Source organism: Ovis canadensis, chromosome 5, assembly GCF_042477335.2.
Source record: "Ovis canadensis isolate MfBH-ARS-UI-01 breed Bighorn chromosome 5, ARS-UI_OviCan_v2, whole genome shotgun sequence".
Lineage (NCBI taxonomy): Eukaryota > Metazoa > Chordata > Mammalia > Artiodactyla > Bovidae > Ovis > Ovis canadensis.
Window position 1 is genome coordinate 50,827,761 of NC_091249.1, and position 24,945 is coordinate 50,852,705.

Here is a 24,945-nt window from a genome sequence, read left to right on the forward strand (position 1 = left end):
TTCCTTGCTTCCAGGACATGTGACCTCAGCCCCAACATCCCAGCCCCAGACCAGGAACCTGAACCTAATGCCAGGAAGAAGCAGCAAAGGAGGAGAGTCTATTTAGTTAAAGGCAAGCGGTGGTGGCAGTTCCTGCCAGGGATCAGGGGCACACTGCTTCTGGGAGCACCTACCACCAACAGGGCAAGCTGTACCGTCTGTGCTCGGCTGTAGCATCTGGGGAGTCTTCCTGGGACTGCTTGATGATGTGATTTAGGCATCATTCCAGGCTGCCTAGTCTCCAAGGGGACTCTGGCCTTCCAGGAAAGTTTCTGAGCTGCCCACTGTTGGCTAGTAAACTCCATATCTGGTTAATAAGCCAAGAAGTGATGTTTGTGACTCTTGACTAAGATTCCCTGAATGTCAAATGAGGAAGGCCCAAGCAGTAGGAAGGAGAGAGGAAGAAGAGAGAAAGAAGACCATACAAAGGGTGTCATTTTCCTATTGTAGGAATTGGACAGTCACTGAAGGATTTTAAGCCCAAGAGAAACCTAAATGAGATCTGCATTTTATGGGGTCCAAATGGAGGTGGGTTGGAGGGAGGTACCGCTAGACGTAGCAAGAGCAATGAGGGACCTGAGGCAGAATCCACAGGAAGAATGATAAAGCCTGGACCAGGGAAGTCTCAGTGAGACTGGAACAGGACTGGAGGGGAGACCTGAGCATCATTTCAGATGTAACTTATTGGATGTTGGGGAAGAGAAAGCGGAATAAATCCAGGAAGATGCCCCGGTTTCTGGCTTGGACAATGGGGTGAGTGATGCTGCTGCTGCAAAAAAGGAAATAGGCATTGAGGGGGTGGGGCAGCTTTGGAGGGTGAGCTTGTTTAGGGCACGCTGAATAGACTAGCTATCAGGCTATCACTGCCTGATAGACAAGGTGTGCTGCCAAGAGTTATCTGAGCCTGGAACTCAGGAAGCTACTCCATGCTGGCTTCAGGTGTTTATTTGGGCCATGGTATACTGGGAAGTCTTTAATACGTGGCTTTCCAAGCAGAGAAGCACCTTGTTGAGTTTGCCCATATCCGTGGTGTAAATTCTACCCCTGTGGTTTGTTTCAAGCTGTCACTGTGATGTCTCTGAGCAGAGAGTTGGGAAGAGACATGTGGTAGCACTCCTTTATACAGCATTTCCACCATTCAGGTAAAATAGATATAGAATAATCTGAAAAGCATAGATAATAGTAAAATAATTAGGCAGTTGTGTTTTAAGTGCTTGTTATCTTTGTTTTAAACATTTATATAACCATAAGTTTATTTAATTTTTAATAATGGCTTTAATGTCTGTCTCACAAAATTCCTAAAACTTCGTTCTCACAAGCTGATCCAAGCCAGCCCAGGACACCATTGGATTTGGAGTTATTTGCATGGAGGTGGTGGCTGGAGTCATGGGGAGGATGCAACTGCCCAGAGGAACAGGAAGAGTGAAAAGAATGGAGGGTCTGAACAGAATGCTGAGTCAGTGCAAACTTCCTGAGTGGCCAGGGGCAGAGGAGCCCAGGGAAAGGCTGAGAAGAAGCAGCACAGAGAAGCTGGAGAGTGAGGTGGCCGGGAAACCAAGGGGATTAGAGGACAAGTGGACAAATGTTAAAGAGAAGCCAAAACAACAAGTAATAAAGAATCCTCAGATGGGCAGCAAGTGGGCTGATGAGGAGTTTAACAGCAGCACCAGGAAAAGACTCCTTGGAAAAGTCCCTGATGCTGGGAAAGACTGAGGGCAGGAGGAGAAGGGGATGACCGAGGATGAGATGGTGGGGTGGCACCACCGACTCAGTGGACATGTGCTTGAGCAAGCTCCAGGAGACAGTAAAGGACATGCTGCAGTCCATGGGGTCACAAAGAGTCAGGCACGACTAAGTGACTGAACAACAGCAGGAGGCATCGTGAGTCCAGGAGAGAGGAAGCATCCAGGGAAAACCTCCAGGAGAAAGTGACACTCAAGCCGGGTTTTGACAAATGAGAAGGACCTTACAATGTGGTGGTAAACTTTCCCAGCAGGGGATCCAGCAGGTGGAAAAATCCAGAGTGTAGAGGGAATAGAAAATGGATTAAATTCTGAATCAGGTAGGAAGTTCATTTGGCTGCTCATCAGAAGCTTAGCAAAGCAGGTATTTATTCTTCCACTTAAAGAGGTCATGCAGTAGGCAGCCCATAGTTGGTGTGATGACTTCACAATCATCAGAGACCCAGAATCCTATCTTCCTATTCAATTATTCTTAGTACCTGGATTCCACTTTCAAGGCCACTTCATGGCCTAGGATGGCTGCTGCAGATCCATCCATCATATCCATGCAGAAAGCAGGAGGAAGGGAAGAAGGGTAAAAAGAAGACCTGCCCGTTTTTTGTCTTTTTCTTAAGGAATTTTCCTGGAAGCCAACAATTCCTGCCTATTTGTCATTGGCTACACCTAACTGCAGGGACATTAGAAAAGTTTGGTGATCTCTCTGGGCTTATGACTTCCTCGAATCAAAGTATGAAAAGGAAAGAATAGTTACTGAGTGAGCCACTAGCCCCTCTGCCCTGCGAAAGGTTTTTGCCTCCAATTTTTTTATTTTTAAAAACCTCAAGCCTAGAAAAAAGTTCCAAACATAATGTGAAGTTGCTCAGTCGTGTCCAACTCTTTGTGACCCCATGGACTGTAGACTGCCAGGCTCCTCTGTCCATGGGGTTTCCCAGGCAAGAACACTGAAGTAGGTTGCCATTTGCTTCTCCGGGGGATCTTCCCGAACCAGGGATCGAACCCAGGTCTCCTGCACTGCAGGCAGACACTTTACTGTCTGAGCCAACAGGGAACCCAAACATAATACAATGAACAAAACCTTTAGAAAAGTCATAATATTAGCACAGTGAATACCCAGATATCCTCACCTAGGTTCGCCAGATGTTAACATTTGCTACATCTTTCCTTCTCTATCTGCATATGGGCTGTCTCCAGAAGAAGGTGGCATGGTTACTGGGTCACCACTTCCCAGCATGCTGGTCTCTTTACCCCATGTCACATGGTTGGCCCTCTTTTAGGGTATAGAATGGCAGAGTCCGGACCCCTGGGTCTCTTTCTGGCCAGATCCTAAACCTGTGAGTTCTCAGGGCCCTCTGTTTGTTTCTGTTCTCTCTCTGACCTGGAAAATAGGCCCCTCTATTCCTCTTTTCTCTCCCCTTCTTAAGAATGTACTAAGAAGCTTCTGGAGAGGGAAGCCTGGGAGAGCGTGGGTAAGGGGATGGGAGAAAAATCTCAGCTGGAGCAGCAGGGGTTCTCGTAAGAGAGTCCCAGGATCCTAGTTTCTGCTTGGGTTTCCATAAAAATCCAGATGTGCCTTTATAACTCTGCATGTGGGGCCTAACCACATGACTGGACATTTACCAACATTGCTGCTGTCCAGGCCTCAGGATGGGGAGGAAGGCAGGCAGGCAGGATGGGGGGCCTAAGATCAGGCGGGGGTGGGGGGTAATACTGATTGAACACCTGTCTGCCAGGCACTATATCCATTATATCACTAAGTCCTAAAGTCAATCCTTTAAAGCAGGCATTTACATTCCCACTTTACAGATGAAAGAACCAATACTCAGAGAGGGAAAGTAACTGGTCCTCGGCATCTAGTCTTTTCAGTCGGTCTTTCCTGAGTGTCTACTGTGTGCGAGGTACTGTTCTAGGTACTGGAGACTCAGCAGAAAAGACGCATGAAGTTCTTGCTCTTCTAGAGCTTACTGTTCAAGAAGGCGGCAGATAATTAACAAATGACTAGGGAGAAGGCAATGGCACCCCACTCTAGTACTCTTGCCTGGAAAATCCCATGGATGGAGGAGCCTGGTAGGCTGCAGTCCATGGGGTCGCTAAGAGTCGGACACGACTGAGCAACTTCACTTTCACTTTTCACTTTCATGCATTGGAGAAGGAAATGGCAACCCACTCCAGTGTTCTTGCCTGGAGAATCCCAAGGACGGCAGAGCCTGGTGGGCTGCCCTCTCTTTGGTCGCACAGAGTCGGACACGACTGAAGCAACTTGGCCGCAGCAGCAGTAGTGACCAAATAAGATCCCTTAGACTGTGTTACTTTTGTCAAAATCAGTAACACTTACCTTGCTAAGTCTAAAGTCAGTTCTTCCTTGTGGCCCTGACTTCTGAGTACTTGCCATGAGCCAGGCCCTGCCCTAGGAACTGCAGAACAGAGTCGTGAGTAAAAGAGGCCCCAGGGACCTTATGTTCTAGCACCAGAAGGCAGATGATGAGCAAAATAAATACGTAAAATACAGGGTGTGTCAGGAGGTGGAAGTGCTTGGAGAGAAAGCAAGAGAAAGGGCATGGGAGTGCTGCGGCGGGGGCTGAGTGCTTGACCATTTAAATGCAGTGGGCAGGGAAGGACTGGCTTGAGGTAGAAACTGAGGAAGCAGCCAGTGTAAAGTCCTAGGGCAGGTGCGGGTCTGGCATGTTTGAAGCCCTGCAAGGCAGCCAGTGTGGCTGTAGGGGTGGAGAGTCATGGAGAGGGGCTGCTGAGAGCTGGTGGGGCCTTACAGACCCTTGGGCTGTGAGCACAGGAGTGATGTAATCTCACTTTCCTTTTTAAGGTTCGCTGTGTAGAAGTCGCTTAGTCATGTCCAACTCTTTGCAACCCCATGGACATCTCCAGGCCAGAATACTGGAGTGGGTAGTCTTTTCCTTCTCCAGGGGATCTTCCCAACCCAGGGATAGAACTCAGGTCTCCTGCATTGCAGGCGGATTCTTTACCAGCTGAACCACAAGGGAAGCCCGGGAATACTGGAGTGGGTAGCCTATCCCTTCTCCAGCGGATCTTCCCAACCCAGGACTTGAACCAGGGTCTCCTGCATTGCAGGTGGATTCTTTACCAACTGAACTATCAGGGAAGCTGGGAGAAATATCAATAACCCCAGATATGCAGATGACACCACCCTTATGGCAGAAAGCGAAGAGGAACTAAAGAGCCTCTTGATGAAAATAAAAGAGGAGAGTGAAAAAGCTGGCTTAAAATTCAACATTCAGAAAACTAAGATCATGGCATCTGGTCCCATCACTTCATGGCAAATAGATGGGGAAACAATGAAACAGTGAGAGACTTTATTTTTCTGGGCTCAAAAATCACTGCAGATGGTGACTGCAGCCATGAAATTAAAAGACGCTTGCTCCTTGGAAGAAAAGCTATAACCAACCTAGACAGCATATTAAAAAGCAGAGACATTGCCGACAAAGGTCTGTCTAGTCAAAGCTATGGTTTTTCCAGTAGTCATGTATGGATGTGAGAGTTGGACTATAAAGAAAGCTGAGCACAGAAGAATTGATGCTTTTGAACTGTGATGTTGGAGAAGACTCTTGAGAGTCCCTTGGACAGCAAAGACATCCAACCAGTCAATCCTAAAGGAAATCAGTCCTGAATATTCATTGGAAGGACTGATGCTGAAACTGAAACTCTAATACTTTGGCCACCTGATGCGAAGAACTGACTCATCGGAAAAGAACCTGATGCTGAGAAAGATTGAAGGCAGGAGGAGAAGGAGATGACAGAGGATGAGATGGTTGGATGGCATCACTGACTCAATGGACATGAGTTTGAGTAAACTTTGGTGATGGACAGGGAGGCCTGGCGTGCTGTAGTCCATGGTGTTACAGAGTCAGACACAACTGAGTGACTGAACTGTACTGAACTGAACTGTGTAGACAGTAGATTGTTCTTGGGCCACGGAGGAAGCTGGGGCCAGCATACCATTGCCATAGTACAGGGAAGATGACAGTCCATTTGGACTAGGGTGCGGCAATGGAGATGGAGAGAAGCGGCTGGATCCTGGATATTTTGTAGGTAGAGCTGAATAGGGAATGTGCTGATGGGTTAGAAAGAGATGAGTTAGGACCAGTCCAGGATTTTTGGCTGAGTAGGTGGAAGGATGGAGAAGATTATGGGAGGAGAAAGTTGGGGGATAGGGGAAAGCCAGGAATTCAGCTTTGAATGCAATAGATGTGAGACAGGTGCATGTAAGATGCCCAGGTGGAGCTGTGAGCAGGCAGTTGGATGCGCTCTTCAGGATTTCATGCCAGGCCACAGGTGTTCTGTGCATGTGACATCCAATGCCCACGCCTGAATGGGATCATGAAATGGCAAGTGCCGACAGAGCAGAGCTGAGGTCCAAGGGCTCAGTCCTGGGAACTTCCAAGGCAAAGAGAAATTTTGTTCACATCTGTGTTCCTCAGTGCCTAAAACAGTGCCTTGGACATGGACCCTGGGACTCTAATAGAATACAGTGGTGGTGAAGCTGTGCCAGGTTTCAGGCTGGTGCCTTAAGAAACAGGCAGCTTCTGCCTCTCATCTCTTGGGATACTCATCCTGGGAACCCAGCCATTGTGCCATGAGGAAGCCAAGTGGTCATGTGCAGAGGCCACAAAGATCTATCCCAGTTGACACCCCAGCTGAGGTTCCATCTGAGAGCCAGCGAAGACTGTCCTGCTAGAATGCACAGATGGCCCCTGTCCTGGCCTGTGAGCCATTCCAATCGACAGGGCTTTGGAGTAGAGAGGGACCATCTCTATCAAGTGCTACCCAAATTGCAGATCTGTGAGCAAAATAAGTGATTATTGTAGTTTTAAGTCACTGGATTTTGGGTGGTTTATTATACAGCAACAGGAAGCCGGGACTCCACGCCCACCTCTCCAGAGCCTGTGTGTTTGTGTGTATTAGTTGTTCAGTCGTGTCTGACTCTTTGTGACACATGGACTGTAGCCTGCCAGGCTCCTCTATGCATGGAGTTCTCCAGACAAGAAAACTGGAGTGGGTTGCCATGCCCTCCTTCAGGGGATCTTCCCTACCCAGGGATCAAACCTGTATCTCCTGCCCTGCAGGCATATTCTTTACCATCTGAGCCACCAGGGAAGGCCCTCCAGAGCCTAAACCAAACACCACTGAGTCTTCCTTTTAAATACCGCTGAAATCAATCATATTCTCTCATCTTTCCAGCTGCCCCATTCGTCACCTGGACAACCATGTTTGCATCCAGATAGCTCTCCTTCCATTCACTCTTAATTGAGCAGGGTCTGTTTCCTACACAGCAGCCAGAGAACTTGCTAGAAAGTCCATCTGATTACCTCCCCAGCCCTTGAAGCACCCAGTGGCTCTCCACTCTCCTAACATCAAGACTCACCATCCTTTCCCCTTTAGGCGTCAGCTGCACTGGTCTTCATTCTCTTCCTCCAGTACCTAATGTTCCCTTTGCCCCAGGGCCTCTGCACATGCCGCTTCCTCTCCCAGAGATACCCCCTCCACTGGGCTCATTAACTCTCGCTCAAACATCACCTCTTCTGTGAACTGCCTCTGAGTTGGTAGTTCTCAAAATGAGGTTCCTGACCAGCTCATCCAGGAACTTGTTAGAAATGCCAGTTCTCAAGCCCAAGCCAGGTATTCATTTGTTTGTGCTAAGTCACTTCAGTCCTGTCTGACTCTTTGCGACCCCATGGACTGTAGCCCATCAGGCTCTTCTGTCCATGGGATTCTCCACGCAAGAATGCTGGAGTGAGTTGCCATGCCCTCCTCCAGGAGATCTTCCTCACCCAGGGATTGAACTCACATCTGTTACATATCCTGCATTGGCAGGCGGGTTCTTGACCACTGGCGCCACCTCAGAGGCAGAGTGTAGGGGTCAGTATTTAGCAAGCCCTTCAGGTGATTCTGATCCATGCTCTTGAGAAGTGCTGCTCTAGAGCCCCCAGTTCAGGTCATGGGCTTGGTCTGCTCCCATCTGAGAATCCGTTTTGCTCAGAGGCTTGCGTTTGCTGTGACACAGGTCTTTGTGAGATGATCTGATGTCTGCTCCCCTGACAGACCAGAGCACAAGGGGCACTCATCTGCTCCTCATTGCCTCCCAGCACCCAGCCCCCTACAGGCCTGGCAGCACCACCTGGAGCTTAGAGATGTGGGTTGAACGGATATTAACTGTCACCCATGGCTCTCCTGTGCGTGGCAGAGGGGAAGACACTGGTCTCTTACAGAGCTGGGCCAAGGGAGTGTAAGAAACCTTAAGAAACTTGGGGAGGTTTCAGCCCCTGCAGAAAAGGCTGCTGTTCAGAAGGCGGGGAAAGGATATCCAGCTTTCCCTCCCTCTCTTGCCCAGTCCCTCCTCCACCCTGGGCAGGCCCTCAGCTGATTGCTATTGACTACTGAGCAGGCCTTGTTCTGTGGACTGGTTTTATATCACTTAATACAGTAAGCTTCTGAGTTGTGTTTCATTAATGTTCCAATTTTACAGAGAGGAAGACTGAGACTCAATGAGGTTCATGTACTTGGCTGAGGTGGGGGCAAGGAGGACTTGATCCGGCTGTGGACAGGTGCACTGGCCCTTGTCAACCGTGGCCAGGTGGAGAATGCTCAGGTGGACGGGAGGGAAGGAACATGAGTGCAGTGGACACAGGGGCCATGCAGATCCGCATTTGCTTTTCCAAAAGGCAGTGTTGGCTGCAGCAGATTGGGAGAAGGAGGCCCCGGTGTTGCCAAACCTAAAATTTCAAAATGTGGATTTCTAATATACAAGCTTCTTGTTTCTAAATAATCACATAAAAAAGAAAACCCACAGATGTTTCCAGAGACTAGTGTCAAATGACATTGGTGGCAAAAATTGAGGGGTGAATGACAGAAGAGCCCAAAGGGAGACACCACAATGTCTGCATTGTCTCTGACCTGGCCCCGCCCTGCTCCCCTCCACCTTCTGCCATGTCTGGGTCAATCCACTTTAATTTCAGGGGATGTGGTTTCACTAAGGGCAGACCCCTAATACTGACCCTTGCCATCCTGTCTCAGCCCCCAAATGACCAGTGCCATGTGGGCCGAGGCTAGGTCTGCCTGGTCACAAGCTGTGTCCCCAGACCCCAGCCTGCATGCAGAAGGCGCTCACTAAATGCTTGCTGATGGAACTAATAGTGTAAGCCCTTCCTCCTCGGAACACCACACCCCCTACCCCCACACTGGCTCCTCCCAGTCGCCTGCCCGGGGTGAGCTGGGCGGGGCGATGGTGGGTTTAAGGCCGGCTGCTGGAGGCCCCCTCGGATGGCTGGTGACTGTGGAGCCCAGGCTACAGCATGGCTGCCGCCCACCCTGTAAGTCCACCTATCTGCCCCCTTGGGCAGCGAGGGCCTGGGCTCACCGCCCAGCTTGACTCCTCTCCTTGGTCAGGCTGAAGAGGCTGAGGATGGGATCCAAAAGTGGAAGAAAGAGGAGGAGAAGGAGGAGGAGGAGGCAGCCGCGGGGCCGTGCATGGGAGAGGAGGCTCTGAGGAAGGCCCCGGAGGAGGGCAAGCTGGACTTACACCCACTGCTCAACAGGTAGGGCAGGCCCTACCCTTGGCTTTGACCTCACTTCCTCATCTGGGAAAGGCCAGAGCTGCCCTAAGACTTGGGCCCAGCTGGCCCTTTCAGCCTTAATCCAGCTGAGATTTAGAGTTAAAGCCTCCCCCAGCCTCTCAGGATCACTGTCCCCATCACCTTATGGGGCCGGTGCTACAAACCCTACCTCCCTGTTGGCTCGGGAAGGAGCCGGACTTCCGGGCCAACCTACTGCTGTGGAGGTGGGGTGGGGCGGGCAGGTGGATGCACTCTTGCTTCCTCCTGCGCCCTCCCCCACCCCCCAGGTGGGCTCTGTGGTTCTTCAAAAATGACCGCAGCCGAGCCTGGCAGAACAACCTGCATCGGGTCACCAAGTTCAACACCGTCGAGGACTTCTGGGCGTGAGTGTCTGTCCCTCATGGAGGAGGCTGAGGTCAGGAGGCCTTAGCTGTGGATCCTTCCCAGACCCGACCCCTCCAGGGAGCTGTTGCCTACACTGCTTTCCCAGCCCTTTCTGGGGTCTTACAGCATCTCCTGAGGGCTGGGGCTTGGTGGGCTCTGCAGGGAAGTGGCGGGGAGTTTGGGCTGGGTCACAGCCCCTGCCCCCAAGACTTCCTGGGACTCAGGGAGACAGCCTGGGAAGTGAGAGAACAAGGAGTTGACCACGACTCTGCTGCCTTATGCCTTGTGACCCTAGGCGAGTTCCTTCCCCTCTCTGAGCTTGTCTCAGCTACTGAATGAGTTTTAGACTGTTTCATCTGTGGTGATCCAGTGAGGGGGTCTGCCAGGTGCTTCACAAACCCTGGGGGTGGGTGACAAGGTGGGATTTGAGGGTCTGGGTAAATGGGGATGGAAGTTTTTGGCAGGGGGCACCAGCATGAACTAAGGCTTGGAAGCTGGAAGGTGGGTGGAAAGAAGTGGGGTAAGAAGTTGAGGGATCTGAGGCAAGTTGAAACCAGGCCCTAAAAAGCTTAGCCTTTCAGCCTGGGGTGGGGGTCTCTCTCCAGGATATATAATAATATCCAGCTGGCCAGTAAGCTCTCTTCCGGCTGTGACTACGCCCTGTTCAAGGTAAGCTCGGCTTCCCCCACTCCCCAGGACACAGTGGGGCTGGTTTCTTCCAAGCTTCCTCCCTCACAGGGGCTTTGACAGTGCGGTATTGAGGACAGCCTTTCTTGGGGCCAAACATAACTTGCAGTTGGAGGACTGCTGTCCAGAAGCTGGGGCAGAGTGTCAGACCTGAGCCCCATCTTGAAGAACAGGGGAGAGGGGGAACAAGGGGGAGCAATGAAGGGGGTCTAGGTATCTCGCCTGGCTCTTTAACTTGGGGACTGCATCAGGATTGCCTGAGGACACTTGTCAATGTCCAGGCCTGTCCTTGGAGGGGCTGGGCAGTGGCGCCCTGATGTCCACGTTTGCAGATTTTCCTAGGTGACTCATGCCCAGCTAGCCTGGGATGTCTGTCCCTGGCCACATTGGGGTTGCCCCAGACACTTCCTTTAATCACCCACATCTGAACTCTCATCTCAAGGATCTTGGTTCAGCAAAGGAGACAAAAACACATCTATGCAAGTCTACGTGAGGTGACCTATATTGAGGCTTAGGGGCCCACGGGAGCTCACAGGAGGGTCTGCAGGGCTGACCCTGCTTATACTGAAGGGTGAAGACAGAAGACCTAGTCTGTGGAGGGGCTGGAGCAGGGCCTGGGGAGGTGGCCAGGCACTCACTTCCCTTCGAACAAAGGGAGGTGGTTGATTCACCAACCTGCCTCCCAGGATGGCATTAAGCCCATGTGGGAAGACAGCAGGAATAAGCGGGGTGGCCGCTGGCTGGTCAGCCTCACCAAGCAGCAGCGCCACATTGAGCTGGACCACCTGTGGCTGGAGACAGTGAGTGGGGGGTTGGGCGGGAGGCTGGGTGGGGAGGGTTCCCAAGGGAAGGGGCTGGGCTGGTGTGGTAGCAGTGGTCTCAAGGATGGGGGGGGCAGTCTCTGTGCAAACCAGAAGGCCTCATCCTCCTCCTTTTCGGGTCCAGCTGCTGTGTCTCATCGGGGAGAGCTTTGGGGAGCACAGCCAGGAAGTGTGTGGGGCCGTCATCAACATCCGAGCCAAGGGGGACAAGATTGCTGTGTGGACACGAGAGGCAGAGAACCAGGAGGGTGTGCTACACATTGGGTGAGGGGTATCTCTGGCATAGGGTGGGGGCTGAGCCTCTTCTAGGGGAGAAGGTGGAAGGGGAATGGCTTGGCCTGCAAGAGAGACCTCTAGAATCCTCCATGCTGTCTCTCCCTTCTTTCTTCCACAACTTGTGCAAAGGGTGTGGAGTGTAGATTTCCATCTATTTCTTGCAGACCTCTTTTCTTTTGCATGAGTCACATTTCGTGTTTCCACACGGGTAAGACACACACAACAAGAGTTACTGTGGCTGGAACCAGGGTAGGGGCTCTGGGCATAGGACCCATGGTCCCAGGTTAACTGCAGGACCTGCTGCTGACTGCCTGTCTCCTTTCCTCTCCCACTTACCTCCCAGGCGTGTCTACAAAGAGCGCCTGGGCCTCTCCACAAAGACCATCATTGGGTACCAGGCCCACGCAGACACAGCCACCAAGAGCAACTCCTTAGCCAAGAACAAATTTGTGGTGTGAGAGGACCCTGAGCCTCCCATTGCTGTGTGTATTTATTTCTCAAGGGGGCTGGGCTGGGCTGAGGGAAGATGGCATGTTTCTCCCCTATCCTGGGGCTCAGGCCTAGGGGTGAGTAACCAACTTGAGAGCCCAGGGCAGTGGAAAGATGGAGAAAACCCTGGGCTTTTTAACCCTGGGGGGCTGGGTTGGATACAGTGTGGTGTGGTGAGTCACTGGTGGAGGAGGTGGGACAGCAAGTGGAAAGAGAACAGGAGAGAATCCTAGGATTCAGGACTAACTCCATGCCCCCCACCTTGGAAAGAAGTTAGGTGTTCTGAAGGCCAGTCTCTTCCATTTGGGGGAGGGGGTTCAAGGCCACTGACAGAGCTGGAGCTCAGGGACAAGAGTGGGGGCTCTGAGTGATCACTCTGCTTTAAAAACTTTTATGGGTTGCTTCTCATTAGATTTGTAGCCGTGGAGCCTATGCTTTATCCCACGCCTTCACTCAGTCAGCTGTGTGTGGGTCCCTAGAGCAGAGGGGTGGGGTTGATGAGGGCCTGGCCCAGGAGAGGTGATCAGGCCTTACTGTGGCTCTGCCAGAGGTGGATTAACCAGAAGGTGAAGCTTAAGCCCCTTTTTCTTCCTGTTCTAAATAAATACTTTAAACAAGATTTTTTTTTTTTAATTCAGTTTTTGTTTAAAGCAATTTATTTATTTTGGCTGTGCTGGATCTTTGTTGCTGCGTGGGTTTTCCTCTGAGTGTAGCGGGGGCTACTCTCTGGTTGCAGGGCAGAGGCTTCTCACTGCGGTGGCTTCCTTGTGGAGTATGGGCCCCAGGGCTCGCCCGCCTCAGTAGCTGCAGCTCTGGGGCTCAAGAGCACAGGCTCTAGTTGTGGTACACGAACTTAGTTGCTCCGTGGCATGTAGGATCTTCCCAGATCAGGGATTGAACCTGGGTCTCCTGAATTGGCAGGAGGACATCACTGAGCCAGCAGGGAAGCCCAAAGTTGGAATTATTTTTAAAGAGGACTCTAAAATTCGCCCCCCTAAACCTTGGTCTGCTCCAGTCTTGCCTTGAGAGGGCTCATGTGAGACTCCCTTCAGTAACAAGGAGCCTGATCAAGGTAGACGCTGGTATGGGGAAGAGGGGTTAGACGGTGCGGGGCGGTGCTTCAACCACCAAAGGGGTTTGAACTGGGGACTGAGGTATATGCCCCCCAGCGAAACTGAAGGGGCAGGGAGGAGCAGGCGCAGCTCTCACAAGACCCAGGTGTCATCCCGTCTGAGTTTGAACCAGTACAGACTGAACTGAATTTCCGAGTGAAAAGCACTTCTGATTCGACTCCCCTGTAATAAAACGTCCTCCACGTGTGCTAAAAAACACCATCCATATAACTATTCTCTGTTCGCTCACCAACGTGGTCGTTACTTCTTTTCAGGGATGGGCACCGACCGCAAGGCCGGGGGTTGGGGTGGCGCTGGTACTGATCCTTGCGGTGTGGGGGGAACTGGGGGTCTTTAGTGCCTGTGACTTGCGGAGCTTTCAGCAAGCATCTGAGGTGGGTCCGAAGGACGCAGCAGCAGCCAGCGTAAGGGGCAGAGTCAGGCCTAGAGGCGGGGCTCCCAGGGGGCTGAGTCGGGCAGTGGGGAGGGGCCCGGACTTGGGGTGGTGTGCCTGTATGGGGGCGGGGCCCGGAGGGGAACAGTCGGGAGGGGGCGGAGACAGACCCAGAGGCGGGGCTCCAAAGGGCACTGAGTGGGGCTTGGGGCGGAGCCTAGGGCGGGGCGGAATCAGGCATAGAGGAGGGGCTCTGAGTGGACCGAGCGGGGATTGTTCGAGCGCTGGGGGCGGTCCCTACGGGGCGGGCGGGGCCCGACGGGCTCTCTGTGTGGCCGCGGCCGTGAAGCCGCAGCCGCCGGGCTAGGCCCCGGGCGGCTCTAGCCCAGGGCGGCCCGCGGAGGGCCGGGCCCAGCCTCCGGGCCCGGTTGCCGGGCCGGCGTGCGGCCACTCACGATGCCCGGCAAGCACCAGCACTTCCAGGAACCCGAGGTCGGCTGCTGCGGGAAATACTTCCTGTTTGGCTTCAACATCGTCTTCTGGGTGAGCGCGGGGTGGGTTCTGGGCCCTGTGCTGGGGGTGGCGGAAGGAGGAGGCTCAGTCCCCTACTAGGGGGAGACACTCTTTGCCACAAGGCCTTGGGACCGTCCCCTAACTTCTTCCTCCCCTTCCCACCTCCACGCCCACCCTCTGGAGCACCTGAGGGAATTAGAGAGGCCCGGATTGCAGGGAGCGGGTCCCAGCCACTGCGGTAGTAGGATGCGGAGGGGTAGTCTTCCGGGGTCTTTTCAGGGCTCAGCGGAGAAATGGGAGGTGTTTCGGTGAAGACCCCGCGGCCCTGCTTGGTGCGGGTGCTCTCCCTCTCTTACCCTGAGGTGTAAGGGGTCCAGGGAGCCCCACCTCTGGTTTTGCCGATAGGGAGGAAAGCCTCCGCGAAGGGCTGGATTCCCTCTCCAGCCCTCTTACCGCTCCAGTACCTGGGCCTACCGCTTCGCCTTAAGCCCTTATAAAGAGGTGGGGGGGCGAGGGGCGCGGGAATAGGTAAAACTCCCACCCACAAACTAAGAGGCTTGCAGGCAAGGAGGACAGTCGCCCTAGTTCTCAGCTGAGGACAAGGGGATATTCCCTAATGAAAGGCCAGGAGAGCTGGCCTTGGGGAACAGAATTCAGCATTCCACAGCTGAGCAAAGGGAGGTGTCAGGGCCAGGCTGTCCCTGTCTGGAGAAGGGAACTGCTGGTGCCCCTCCCAGGGTGGAGGGTTGCCAAGTCATCTTTCCCTTCTCCCTCCCCCATCCCATCTCTCCAAGGCTACTTGCTGACTCTTCAGCCTCTACTCCTGACGCCTTGGTCAGAATGTCAGGCCCACTCAGTTTTGTTTAGCAGGAATCAGTGGCACTGCCCTCTGCCCACAAGCTGCTCCGGCAGTGTGGGTGTCCTTTGGCCCCTGCAGTGCCACAGCCTCAAGAGTGTGGGCCATGTGCAGAGAGCTGGTCTGGTGGGAAAGTCTGGGGCTCTAGTTGTCTCGGGCCTAGCTGTGAGACAGTGGGCAAGTCACTTCTCTCTGGGCTTCAGCTTCCCTAACAGGGAGTGGGGGATGATGAAGCCTGCTCCTCAGGGCTGTTAGGCAGATGACATGAGTTATAACTTACTGTATTCTCCCAGTCACTTTAATTATATCTACATTTTATAGGTGAAGGAAGAGGCACAGAGAGGTTAAGTCATGTAACCCAGAGTCACACAGCCAGGAAGTGCAGAGCCACGGTGGCAGCTCAGTGGGCAGTAGGTGGAGGTGAGGCTGAGCACTGAGCAGAGGGAGCCGCCAGATGTCAGCGGCGGTGGGGGTGGGGGGAGCGAGACATGAGAGACCCAGGCTTGTTCCAGGGTTCCCCAGGATGGGACAGAAAGTGTGAAAGGCCCCAGGGCTGGGGCAGAGTTTGAGTTTCATGCTGAGGGCAGTGGGGATGGATTTGTTTTAGTTTCTGTATTAGAGGCAGATCTGCCTGACTGCCATGGGCAAGGAGACCAGGGAGGCAGGCTAGGGCAAAGGAGGGGTGATGGCGGGTGGACGAGGTGAGGAAGGTTTCAGGGGAGGTTATCAGGCTGAGTTGACAGGACTGGCCCAGAGCACCCTGCGGTGTCTGGCTTGATGTCTTCAGTTTGTCCCGTGCACCACCAACCATGATCTTACCTCTGGGCCTTTGCCAGTACTTCCGCCCGAAATTCAGTACTTCCGCCTGAAATTCAGTACTTCTACCTAGAATTCAGTACTGCCTGAAATTGTTTTCTTTTCAATGCCCTGTTTCATCATTCAGGCCTCAGCTAAAATGTCACCATGCTCCCTAACTGAAACATGCTCCGCCACCACCACCACCACCCTATCACTTCCCATCACATCACCCTGTTTGATTTTCTTTAAAGGCTCTGTTGGTATCTGAAACTACCTTGTTTGCTCACTGTGGGTTTCCCCCACTGGAGTGTAAACTCCATGAAGGCTGAGAGCTCATGTGCCCTTTTCACTGATGTATTTCGGTGCATGACATGGAGCCTGGCACTCAGAGGCTTTTGCAGCAGGCAGGTGGACTAAGGGCTCTAGAGCCAGAGAGAGGTTTGCGTGGAGATTGGGAGATTGCCAGTGTCATGATGAGGTGAAAGATGAGTTTGAGAAGAAGAAGGGTAGGTTGGAGGTTGAGGTTGGAACCTGGTGGAGGAGGGGTTGGCCTTGTGCCTGGCACCACTGAAGCAGAGCCTTGTAGGAGGGAGGCTGAGAAAGGGCTGGAGGAGGAATGGCATTGCGTTAGCCGTGGGGAGGTTCGAAAAAGAGAAAGTAGTAATCATTCACCTGTCTAAAGGCCATGGGCGGGTCAGATGGGATGAGGCAGGAGAAGTGAGGTTTGGTTTCACATCCCAGATCCAGTGTGGGGGAGGGAAGGAAAAGTATTTCTGGAAAACCAGTACAGCAGTGAGAGGAGCCTGGGGTCAGAAAGGGGTGGGTGCAAAAGGTGGCTGGCCGGGGGGGATTTGGCTGAGGCTCTGTGCTGAGGCGGGGAGGGAGCCTGTAGAGAAAGCAAGTGGGAGACAGAGGTCTGAAGAGGTAGGGTCGTGGCCTCACTTGGGCAGGAGGGGCACTCTCCCTCTGAGACTAGATGTCCTGCTCGGGTTCAGGCAGCTGCTCTGAATATCCCGGGTTGTCCTAGCACGGAGATGAGGTCGGGTGGTGGGTGGTGTTTAGGAGGTCTAGCCCAGGGCCCCCCTGCGGATCCAGCTCTTCACTGGGATTCCTGGTCATTCAGAGGTCTTTGGCTGTGAGCTGCCAAGATGTACTCTGGCAGATGGAGGCTGGAAAGGTGGGACGGGAGTAGAGTGGCAGTCACAGAATTGCAGGGAAGCAGGAGGACCAGACTTGGGAGGATACTGGAGAGGATGCCAGGAGCCTGGAACCCTACCATAGGCCTGAGGTGAGGGAAGAGGCTCAGGAACCAGTCACTGTTGCTTGGTGGGACTGTTTTGGCCTTCCTCTGCTCCAATTCTGAAGTTCCAAGAGGGATCCCTTCTTAGGGCTGGGGAGGGTTCAGTGTTCCAAGCTGTGCCCTGTGGGAAGAAACACTGAGATGCAGTCTTCGACAGATGGAAAAGACCCTGGATCCCATTTACAGTGCTTTCCTCTCTTTCTGTCTCTCCCTGTGGCTTCCTGAAGAGCATGAGCACCAGCAGGGAGGGGCCTCTGCTGGGATGGGAAAGCATACTGGTGCCTTCAGCTCTTTGCTGCTGTTCTTGCAGGTGCTGGGGGCCCTGTTCCTGGCCATCGGTCTCTGGGCCTGGAGTGAGAAGGTAAGGCAGCGGGATGTGGTGCAGGGCTACTATGGGCTGAGATGGTGGGATGGCCAGTCCCCACCACCTGCCTCTGTTCCCCCTGCACAGGGCGTTCTCTCCAACATCTCGGCACTGACAGATCTGGGAGGCCTTGACCCTGTGTGGCTGTTTGTGGTGGCTGGAGGCATCATGTCTGTGCTGGGCTTTGCCGGCTGCATTGGGGCCCTCCGGGAGAACACCTTCCTGCTCAAATTTGTGAGTGCCCTCCCACCTGGATTCACTGGGGACCCCAACCTCCTCCCACCCACTTCTTATATATAGTTCATGCTTAGTAATGGTAGTTTTATTATTGTGTAATTTTAACAGTGGTCACCAGATTTGTATGGTTAATACATTTATAGGATCCTCTGTTGTAAGTGGGGCTTCCCTGGTGGCTCAGCGGTAAAGAAGCCCCGAGTTCAATCCCTGGCTAGGGAAGATCCCCTGGAGGAGGGCATGGCAACCCCCTCCAGTATTCTTGTCTGGAGAATCCCATGGACAGAGGAGCCTGGAAGGCTGCAGTCCCTGAGGGTCGCAGAGTCGAACACGACTGAAGTGACTAAGCAGCAGCAGCAGCTGTTTTAGGTGACCGACACCTAGTGGCCTGGGCCCTAAGCGAAAATGGCCATTAGGAAAACGCAGGGGTGTGTTAGCTGCCAGCGCCTTTGGATCCAGGGGCCAGCACAGTGTCACTTGGCCTAGCCTCTCTGTTTCCTCAGCTCTGTGCCTTTGGGTTGGCTCCAGACCCCTTGGGGTGGAAAGACGTCCAGGAATCGGGCGGGCGGGAGGGGAGTGGTGCGGGGTACTGGCTTCAAGCCTATGCTGGAGGCTGAGTCTCTCCTTTCCCAGCCATTCTGCGAAAGTTCTTTAATTGCATCTCCTTAATCCTGATTGGCCACCTCTGGACCAATCCCTGTGGCCCCAGGGGAGTTAGTGCTCTGATTGGTGGGCTCTTGATGCGTGCCTAGTCCTCTATATGGAAGTGGCTCCTCCGGAACCAAAGGAACTGGAGTTGTGTGTGGAGGGTGGCTTCTCAAAGACAATAGAGTAGGTCAGAACAGCGGTAACTTTTTTCATTGTAAATCAATACTAATATGGTAAAAGGTGGAGACTCTGGGCTGCCTTGAGTCAGGATGAGGGAGGTTGAAACTGCACTCAGTGGCAACCCCTATCCCTGTATCTCTTACCCCCACGGTCTGTCTGTCTGCCCGCCACCAGTTCTCCGTGTTTCTTGGCCTCATCTTCTTCCTGGAGCTGGCAACAGGGATCCTGGCCTTCGTCTTCAAGGACTGGATTCGAGACCAGCTCAACCTCTTCATCAACAACAATGTCAAGGCCTATCGGGACGACATTGACCTCCAGAACCTCATTGACTTTGCTCAGGAATACGTAAGTCCGACATCCAGCTCCAGCTACATACAGGAGGCACCTGCCAGGCAGATGAACGGAGGAGCAAGTTCCCTGTGTGCTGGGACCATTCCCTTGCCTACCAGGCCAGGCAAGACCCAAGGAAGAGAGCCAGGTGTCCCCCTCTCTGAAAGGAAGTCAGCCCTTGGTGATCTCCAGGTGCCTAACCCTGCATGGACACAGGGTTGGGGAGCAAAGGCCAGAGGCTTCAAACTGGTAGCTCCTAGGCCGGGCTTAGGACACACTTGAAGGAAGAAATGTGGCATGAAAATATAGATTTCTTCTTCTACTAAGCTGGGCGCACAGTATCAACCGGGGCTGCATTGCCATTGCCCCTTTGCCGGTAAAGAGGTTCTCTGCTACCATCCCCGTCACTCTCTTTTATTATACCTGTTGGCCCTCCTCTCTCATTTATATTATTTGTTTGGCCTCTGAACTTATTCAGGTTTGAGACCCACCCCACTGCCCAGAAGCTCTGCCCTTAAGCTTGCAAACCTAACCCCCATGAAGAAGCAGTCAGTGAAGAGTTCAAGAAATCCTAGACACCTTCCGCCTGCACATTCTCACCCACTCACACACTTAGTCACACACACTCATAGTCGTACCCACTTCAACAGTCATGCTCTTTTGATGCCATCCACCCCAAGAACTCTGGGATCCAGAGGTGAACCAGAGCTGGTGCCTGTTTTGAGGAGCTCTCAACCCAGGGCAGAAGTAAACGAAGAGCCAGGTGGTTAGGATGTGATTTATTTGTTCATTTAACGCAGAATCGTGATGGACCAACTGTGTGCTGGGTCCTGAGCTAGGTGCTGGGGATTCAGGGGTGAAAAAGAGCTGCTGCTGCTGCTGGTGCTAAGTCGCTTCAGTTATGTCCAACTCTGTGTGACCCCATAGATGGCAGCCCACCAGGCTCTGCCATCCCTGAGATTCTCCAGGCAAGAACACTGAAGTGGGTTGCCATTTCCTTCTCCAGTGCATGAAAGTGAAAAGTGAAAGTGAAGTCACTCAGTTGTGTCTGACTCTTCACGACCCCATGGACTGCAGCCTACCAGGCTCCTCCGTCCATGGGGTTTTCCAGGCAAGAGTACTGGAGTGGGGTGCCATTGCCTTCTCTGGAGAAAGAGCTAGGGACCTGTCTTTGTGCAGATGGTGATTTGGGGGAACAGACAGATGATAAACAAGCAAAAGAAACAAACGTGTGTGTGTGTGTGTGTGTGTGTGTGTGTGTAGCGTTATAAATTGTGGTAAAGGCTGAAATGGGGAAGCACGGAGAAGGAGAAGGCCTCTAGGGGCTGGCCCTGGGGGAGGAGAAGGAGCAGGGATGTGATGAGAGGAGCCAGTGTTCTCCAGCAGGAGCAGAGGTGCTGAGCAGAGAGGAGGGAGGCAGAGCTGCATGGCTGTGCCTCACTCCCCCTCTTCAGTCCACAGGGCCTACCGGTGTCTGCCACCGAGCTGGTCCCTTGAGGGCCAGCTATTTGCCAGCCTGGGCTGTGTCAGTGAGTTAAGGCTGCCTGTCTCCCCACTAGATTGTGAGCTGCTTGCTTCATTGCAGCCCCGCCTAAGGAAGCAGTCCATTGTCTTGGGTAGGGGTCATGGGGATATAGGTGCCCACGATAGCACCCATGAAGTGGGATAGGGCATGGTCATGAGGGTGGCAGGATTGCTCTCCTGTCCCTGGAGAGAGGCAAAGAGAAGGTCTTTCGTAAAAATCGTGGGACAAGTGTGGGGAGACCAGGCACAGATAGGGGCCTTCAGCCTCTCTGCAGGGTTTATTGAAACTCCCAACCCTCAAGGTGGACTAGAGGAAGCCACAGTCCTTGGGCCACCGTCCTCGCCCACTCCCTTTGCTCGGCCTCCCTCGGGCTGGGGTACAGGCTCAGGAGACCCTTCCCACTACCCCCAGCCCCCATCAACCCGGTCAGGAGCCTCGAGCTGCTCTGATGGCCCTGGGCCCAGGCTTGACCTGTCTGTGGGGAAGTTCCCACCTGACTGGCTGTCTCCAGGCCACTGGCAGCCAGCCTGGGCCTGTCCCTAGGCAGGATGGGGCTCCTGGGGTGGGCCTGGCTCATCCGGGCTCTCCTCCCACCCACTAGTGGTCTTGCTGCGGAGCCCGCGGGCCCAACGACTGGAACCTCAATATCTACTTCAACTGCACTGACTTGAACCCCAGCCGGGAGCGCTGCGGGGTGCCCTTCTCCTGCTGCGTCAGGGACCCGGCGGTGAGTGCGCCTTGGCGAGGGGCGGGGCCTCAGCGCGCAGGCACAGTCTGGAACCAGCCCACCCCTGACCTCGCCTCAGCCCTGCTCTGGGGGCCACCGATGTCGGGCAAGCCCTCTTACGTGTAGTAGTAGCCCTGCTGGGCTGGGGAGTTTGTGTTGGTGGGTGGCGTTGAGGCCTGCTGGATGGGGACTGCTTCTCTTGGCCCACCATGCTGGGGTGGCAGGGGTAGGGGTTCTGAAACGTTCATGGTTTTCTTTAAGAGCAGAAGTTTCTTGCGGTGACATCCCTCCAGTCACAGGGCACAGGGACACTGAGGGCCAGGTGTCTTCCCATTCTTATAACACATGGGCAGGCAGGGCTCCTAAAAAGGAAGCCGTTCAAGCTGGCGTTGTGGCCACGCGCCTTGGCGACAGGGAGAGGTGCTGGGGTCCTAGCCAGCTTCCCTTGAGGAGCAGCGGCTGTGGCGGAATCCATGGTTCCATCCGCTTCCCCTGAGGCCTCATGGGTGCCCCTACCGAGTTGCTCCCTGGCATGTTTCTCCTCAGGAGGATGTCCTCAACACTCAGTGTGGCTACGACGTCCGGCTCAAACTGGTGAGAGGGGTGGGGACAGGGCTGAGGGCAACTGGGGGGATTCGGATAAGAAGGGGGCCCCTCATACATGCCAAAAGGCCTCAAGGATTCCGGGGGCGGGGGTTGGGGAGGAGGGAGTGCAGAGTCCCAGGAGGCACAGAGGTCTTGATAATGCCGAACCCAAGGCAGTGAACTCCTGTAGAGGAGGAAAACAGGAAGACAGGGATAACGAAATATGAATAGCAGTGTGACAGATTCACCTAAGTACTAGGAAGAAGCTAAAAGCAGGGAGGTAATGGGGTTGGGGCAGGGCAGTCAGGGAAGGCCTCAGAGGAGAAGCTGTCTGTGCTGAGACCCCAGGGAGGAGAAGGCCCTTTGGTGGGGCTCCAGGTGGCAGGCACTAAGGTATAAGGCCCTGGGCCAGGCTGAGCTTGGTACGCCGGACTGACGTGGGGCCCCTGGTGGCTGTGGGTGGGCCGAGCCGAGCCTGGTGCCCGTTTGTCCCCAGGAGCTGGAGCAGCAGGGCTTCATCCACACCAAAGGCTGCGTGGGCCAGTTTGAAAAGTGGCTGCAGGACAACCTGATTGTTGTGGCAGGGGTCTTTGTGGGCATCGCCCTTCTCCAGGTACCACTACGGCCCTGCACAACCTCACTCTGTCCCGGGCAGTCTGCCCTCCCGGTGGCCCTTCCCTCACCTGCCCTCTGTCTTCCAGATCTTTGGCATCTGCCTGGCCCAGAACCTCGTCAGCGACATCAAGGCAGTGAAGGCCAACTGGTGAGGCTGCCACGCTGGCCAAGGCCACTCGCCTGGCCGACCCAGGGACCCTCCACTCTGCCCATAATGGGCAAGGTTGCAGGAGGTGTTTCTGCTTGGACCTGAACCCCACATGGGGCTTGCGGGCCACTGCACTGTGCGCCCGTGGAGAGTCACATGGCTCTACCCGGCTGCCTGTCCTGGAGCTGTGTGTACGGAGGGTGGGTGTCACAGGGAGCTGCCGTCTGGGCTGCTGTTGGGTGGTTGGCTCTCCAGGGGACTAGGAAGGGCCCAGCTAGGAGGGGGCAGGCCAGGTGGGATGGGCTTGGGGACTGCTGTTGCCTGGAACTCAGTCTCGCGTATCTCAGAGTTCTCTTCACTAGTGACCCCTCCAGGAACCCACTTCAGCCTCAATGTCTCAGACTCTAAAATGGGTCCAAGAATCTTCTCTCCCTTGCTTGCCTCTCAGGATCAAATATGATGACGGCTACAAACTACTCAAATAAACAAATCCTTGAAAACCAGTGGCTTCAGCCCAGCATCCTGAAGGTTCTGTCAGCTGCAGGGCCTCGGCAGAGCTCTCCACCCTGGGCCCTGGCCCAGACCCACTCCGCCAGTGCATTTTCTTGGTCTGGGTAGTATATACATTTGAGCCAACCTTTAAAACATGGTGTATTTCATGTGAAAGTCCAGATCCGTGAAGATTGGCCATCCGGCCCCAGCGGCTCTTGGGACGTCATCATCCCCCGCGTGCTTCCTATTCTCTGAGAGACCCGCCTGGCCGGTGCTGCTCACCCTGTAGGCTGGGGTTGACCTCCCCTCTGCTGTAGGGTTTTCCCCTGGAAACACCTCGAGGCTGCCATTGGCCAAGCCTGGAGTGAGGCACAGGGATGTGAAAAATGGAGAGGCCACACAACTTGGGTGGGGTCCAACCCCACTGGAGACTGAGATGAGTGCCCAGTAGAGTGGCTGAGGTGTGGAATGGAGATCAGGAAGGTTTGGGGAAGGAAATAATTGGAAGTCAAAAACTTGGCACACATAGGGTTGGCAGGGAGCCTGCTTTGGGACCCATGGTGGTTGATGCTGGGTCTCACTTGGAATCAAATGGTGGCCTGCAGAGCTGCCTCATGACCACCAGAGGGCACTCCAGCACAGCTTTGCTTGGGTCTGGCGACTTAACACTGCAAACTCTCGTACAGCCAAGTGGCTGGTGTGTCTACCTTGCTTACCAGTGCTTCCAATTCAGGGAACTTGAGATCTTTGAAAAGAGTTCAGACTTGGGAAGTCTAACTGTTGCTCTCAGCTCTGCCTCTTAGCTGCATGAAGGGGTGTGTGGCATATAAATGCTGCACCCATCCATCCAGGGGGTGCTCTTTGTGGATCAAAGGGATCTGTGGGTAGTTCATAGATCTAAAACTCAGATGCTCTTAAAGTCACGTAGGTCATATAAATGAATGAAGTAGGCCTTTGACTTGTGAGGCCTTTGCAGTGCAACTGACTTTCCTACTGTCCCTGAAGACAACACAGAGAGACGTTGCTTTGTGACCAGAGAAATATTTGGGCCACTGAGTTGATGATGTACCTTGAGATACAACGGAATATGGTGGGGACTCACAGAGCATAGATCCCCGTCTGAGCTTGGTGACTGTCATTTAGTTGTGGCTAATTGTTATAAAGTGGGAATGCAGGTCTAATGTCAGATATCCAGAGAAGCCAGGAATTCAGGATTTTATGTGAAATAGACCTATTTTTAAGTTGTTAACTAATGAAAAAAATTGAAATGCTGCAAGCCCAACGAAATGTACAGCTGTGGCGCCTGTGACACTGCAGATCCCTCTGGGACAGTCATCCGCTGGAGTCCTGGCTGCTCTGCCATCCAGGGATGCTGAGAGCTGCCTCTGGGTGGGCAGGGTATCGGGTATGCAGCCAGCATTGTGGCTCCCAGACACCAGCTGGACAGTGTCCGGGGTCCCTGGCAGATGCCAGTGTACCACAATAAATGCAACTCACAGTATTGTGCGTGTCTTGCTTTTTTAATTTCAAAAGCTTTCACTTTTCATTTTCCCCTTAAACCTCAACAGCGCCCCCTGTGAGGTAGAGATTCTTTTCCTGATGAAGAAACTAGGGCTGGCGGGGCAGGTGCGGGGAGTCACGCAGCACACAGCTGGAGGAGGCACCCAGCTCTGAGCCCTCTCATGGGACGTCTGCACCAGACTGTCCTGCTTTTCTGATGCACACGAGTGACACCTGCAGTCATAGTAGGGGCAGCAAGGCATCATTCCCCAAGCTTGAGTTAAGCTTCCGTGCAGGTGCTGGGGATGCAGAGGAGAAAGAAGGGCGAAGTCCTAGCCCTTGGGCTCCATTCTTGTGGGGAAGGCACGAATAAACAAGCATTTTCTTCATACAAGCTATGAAGAAAATAAGAGTGATGGTCAGACAGGAGTAGCTAGAGGGCCTGGGAGAAGGGACCTTCTGATTTGGTGGAAGGGGTCCCATCTCTGGGAAGCTCCAGAGGAACAGTTGCCCTAGGGACCCTGAAGCTGGTGGGTTTGGCATAAGGGAGCTTGGTGTGCTGGAGAGGGAAGTGTGGGTGAAGGTCAGAGGGCACAGATAGAG

The 24,945-nt window shown here is 53.7% G+C and overlaps 2 protein-coding genes across 2 annotated transcripts; both read left to right on the top strand.

Moving 5' to 3' along the window:
• Positions 1 to 9,103: 9,103 nt before the first annotated feature.
• On the top strand, positions 9,104 to 11,990 carry EIF4E1B (eukaryotic translation initiation factor 4E family member 1B). The gene is made up of 7 exons (XM_069592694.1): positions 9,104 to 9,121; positions 9,198 to 9,346; positions 9,652 to 9,747; positions 10,354 to 10,417; positions 11,122 to 11,235; positions 11,381 to 11,520; positions 11,876 to 11,990. Exons 1-7 carry the CDS (start codon positions 9,104 to 9,106, stop codon positions 11,988 to 11,990), a joined length of 696 nt encoding a protein of 231 aa, XP_069448795.1.
• Positions 11,991 to 13,705: 1,715 nt separating this feature from the next.
• On the top strand, positions 13,706 to 24,343 carry TSPAN17 (tetraspanin 17). The gene is made up of 9 exons (XM_069589546.1): positions 13,706 to 14,070; positions 17,305 to 17,355; positions 17,446 to 17,592; positions 18,595 to 18,765; positions 20,877 to 21,002; positions 21,549 to 21,596; positions 22,084 to 22,200; positions 22,289 to 22,350; positions 22,799 to 24,343. The coding sequence occupies exons 1-9, from the start codon at positions 13,984 to 13,986 to the stop codon at positions 22,833 to 22,835; spliced, it is 846 nt and encodes a 281-aa protein (XP_069445647.1). The 5' UTR covers positions 13,706 to 13,983; the 3' UTR covers positions 22,836 to 24,343.
• The last annotated feature ends 602 nt before the right edge of the window (positions 24,344 to 24,945 follow it).

Bases quoted from the DNA above. Each gene is read 5' to 3' on its own strand.
- TSPAN17 (XM_069589546.1), top strand. From the start codon at position 13,984: ATGCCCGGCAAGCACCAGCACTTCCAGGAACCCGAGGTCGGCTGCTGC. The intron at 14,071-17,304 runs GTGAGCGCGGGG...CTGTTCTTGCAG, and splicing joins GCTTCAACATCGTCTTCTGG to GTGCTGGGGGCCCTGTTCCT. The intron at 22,351-22,798 runs GTGAGGCTGCCA...CTTGCCTCTCAG, and splicing joins AAGGCAGTGAAGGCCAACTG to GATCAAATATGATGACGGCT.
- EIF4E1B (XM_069592694.1), top strand. The intron at 10,418-11,121 runs GTAAGCTCGGCT...CCTGCCTCCCAG, and splicing joins GTGACTACGCCCTGTTCAAG to GATGGCATTAAGCCCATGTG. The intron at 11,236-11,380 runs GTGAGTGGGGGG...TTTCGGGTCCAG, and splicing joins ACCACCTGTGGCTGGAGACA to CTGCTGTGTCTCATCGGGGA.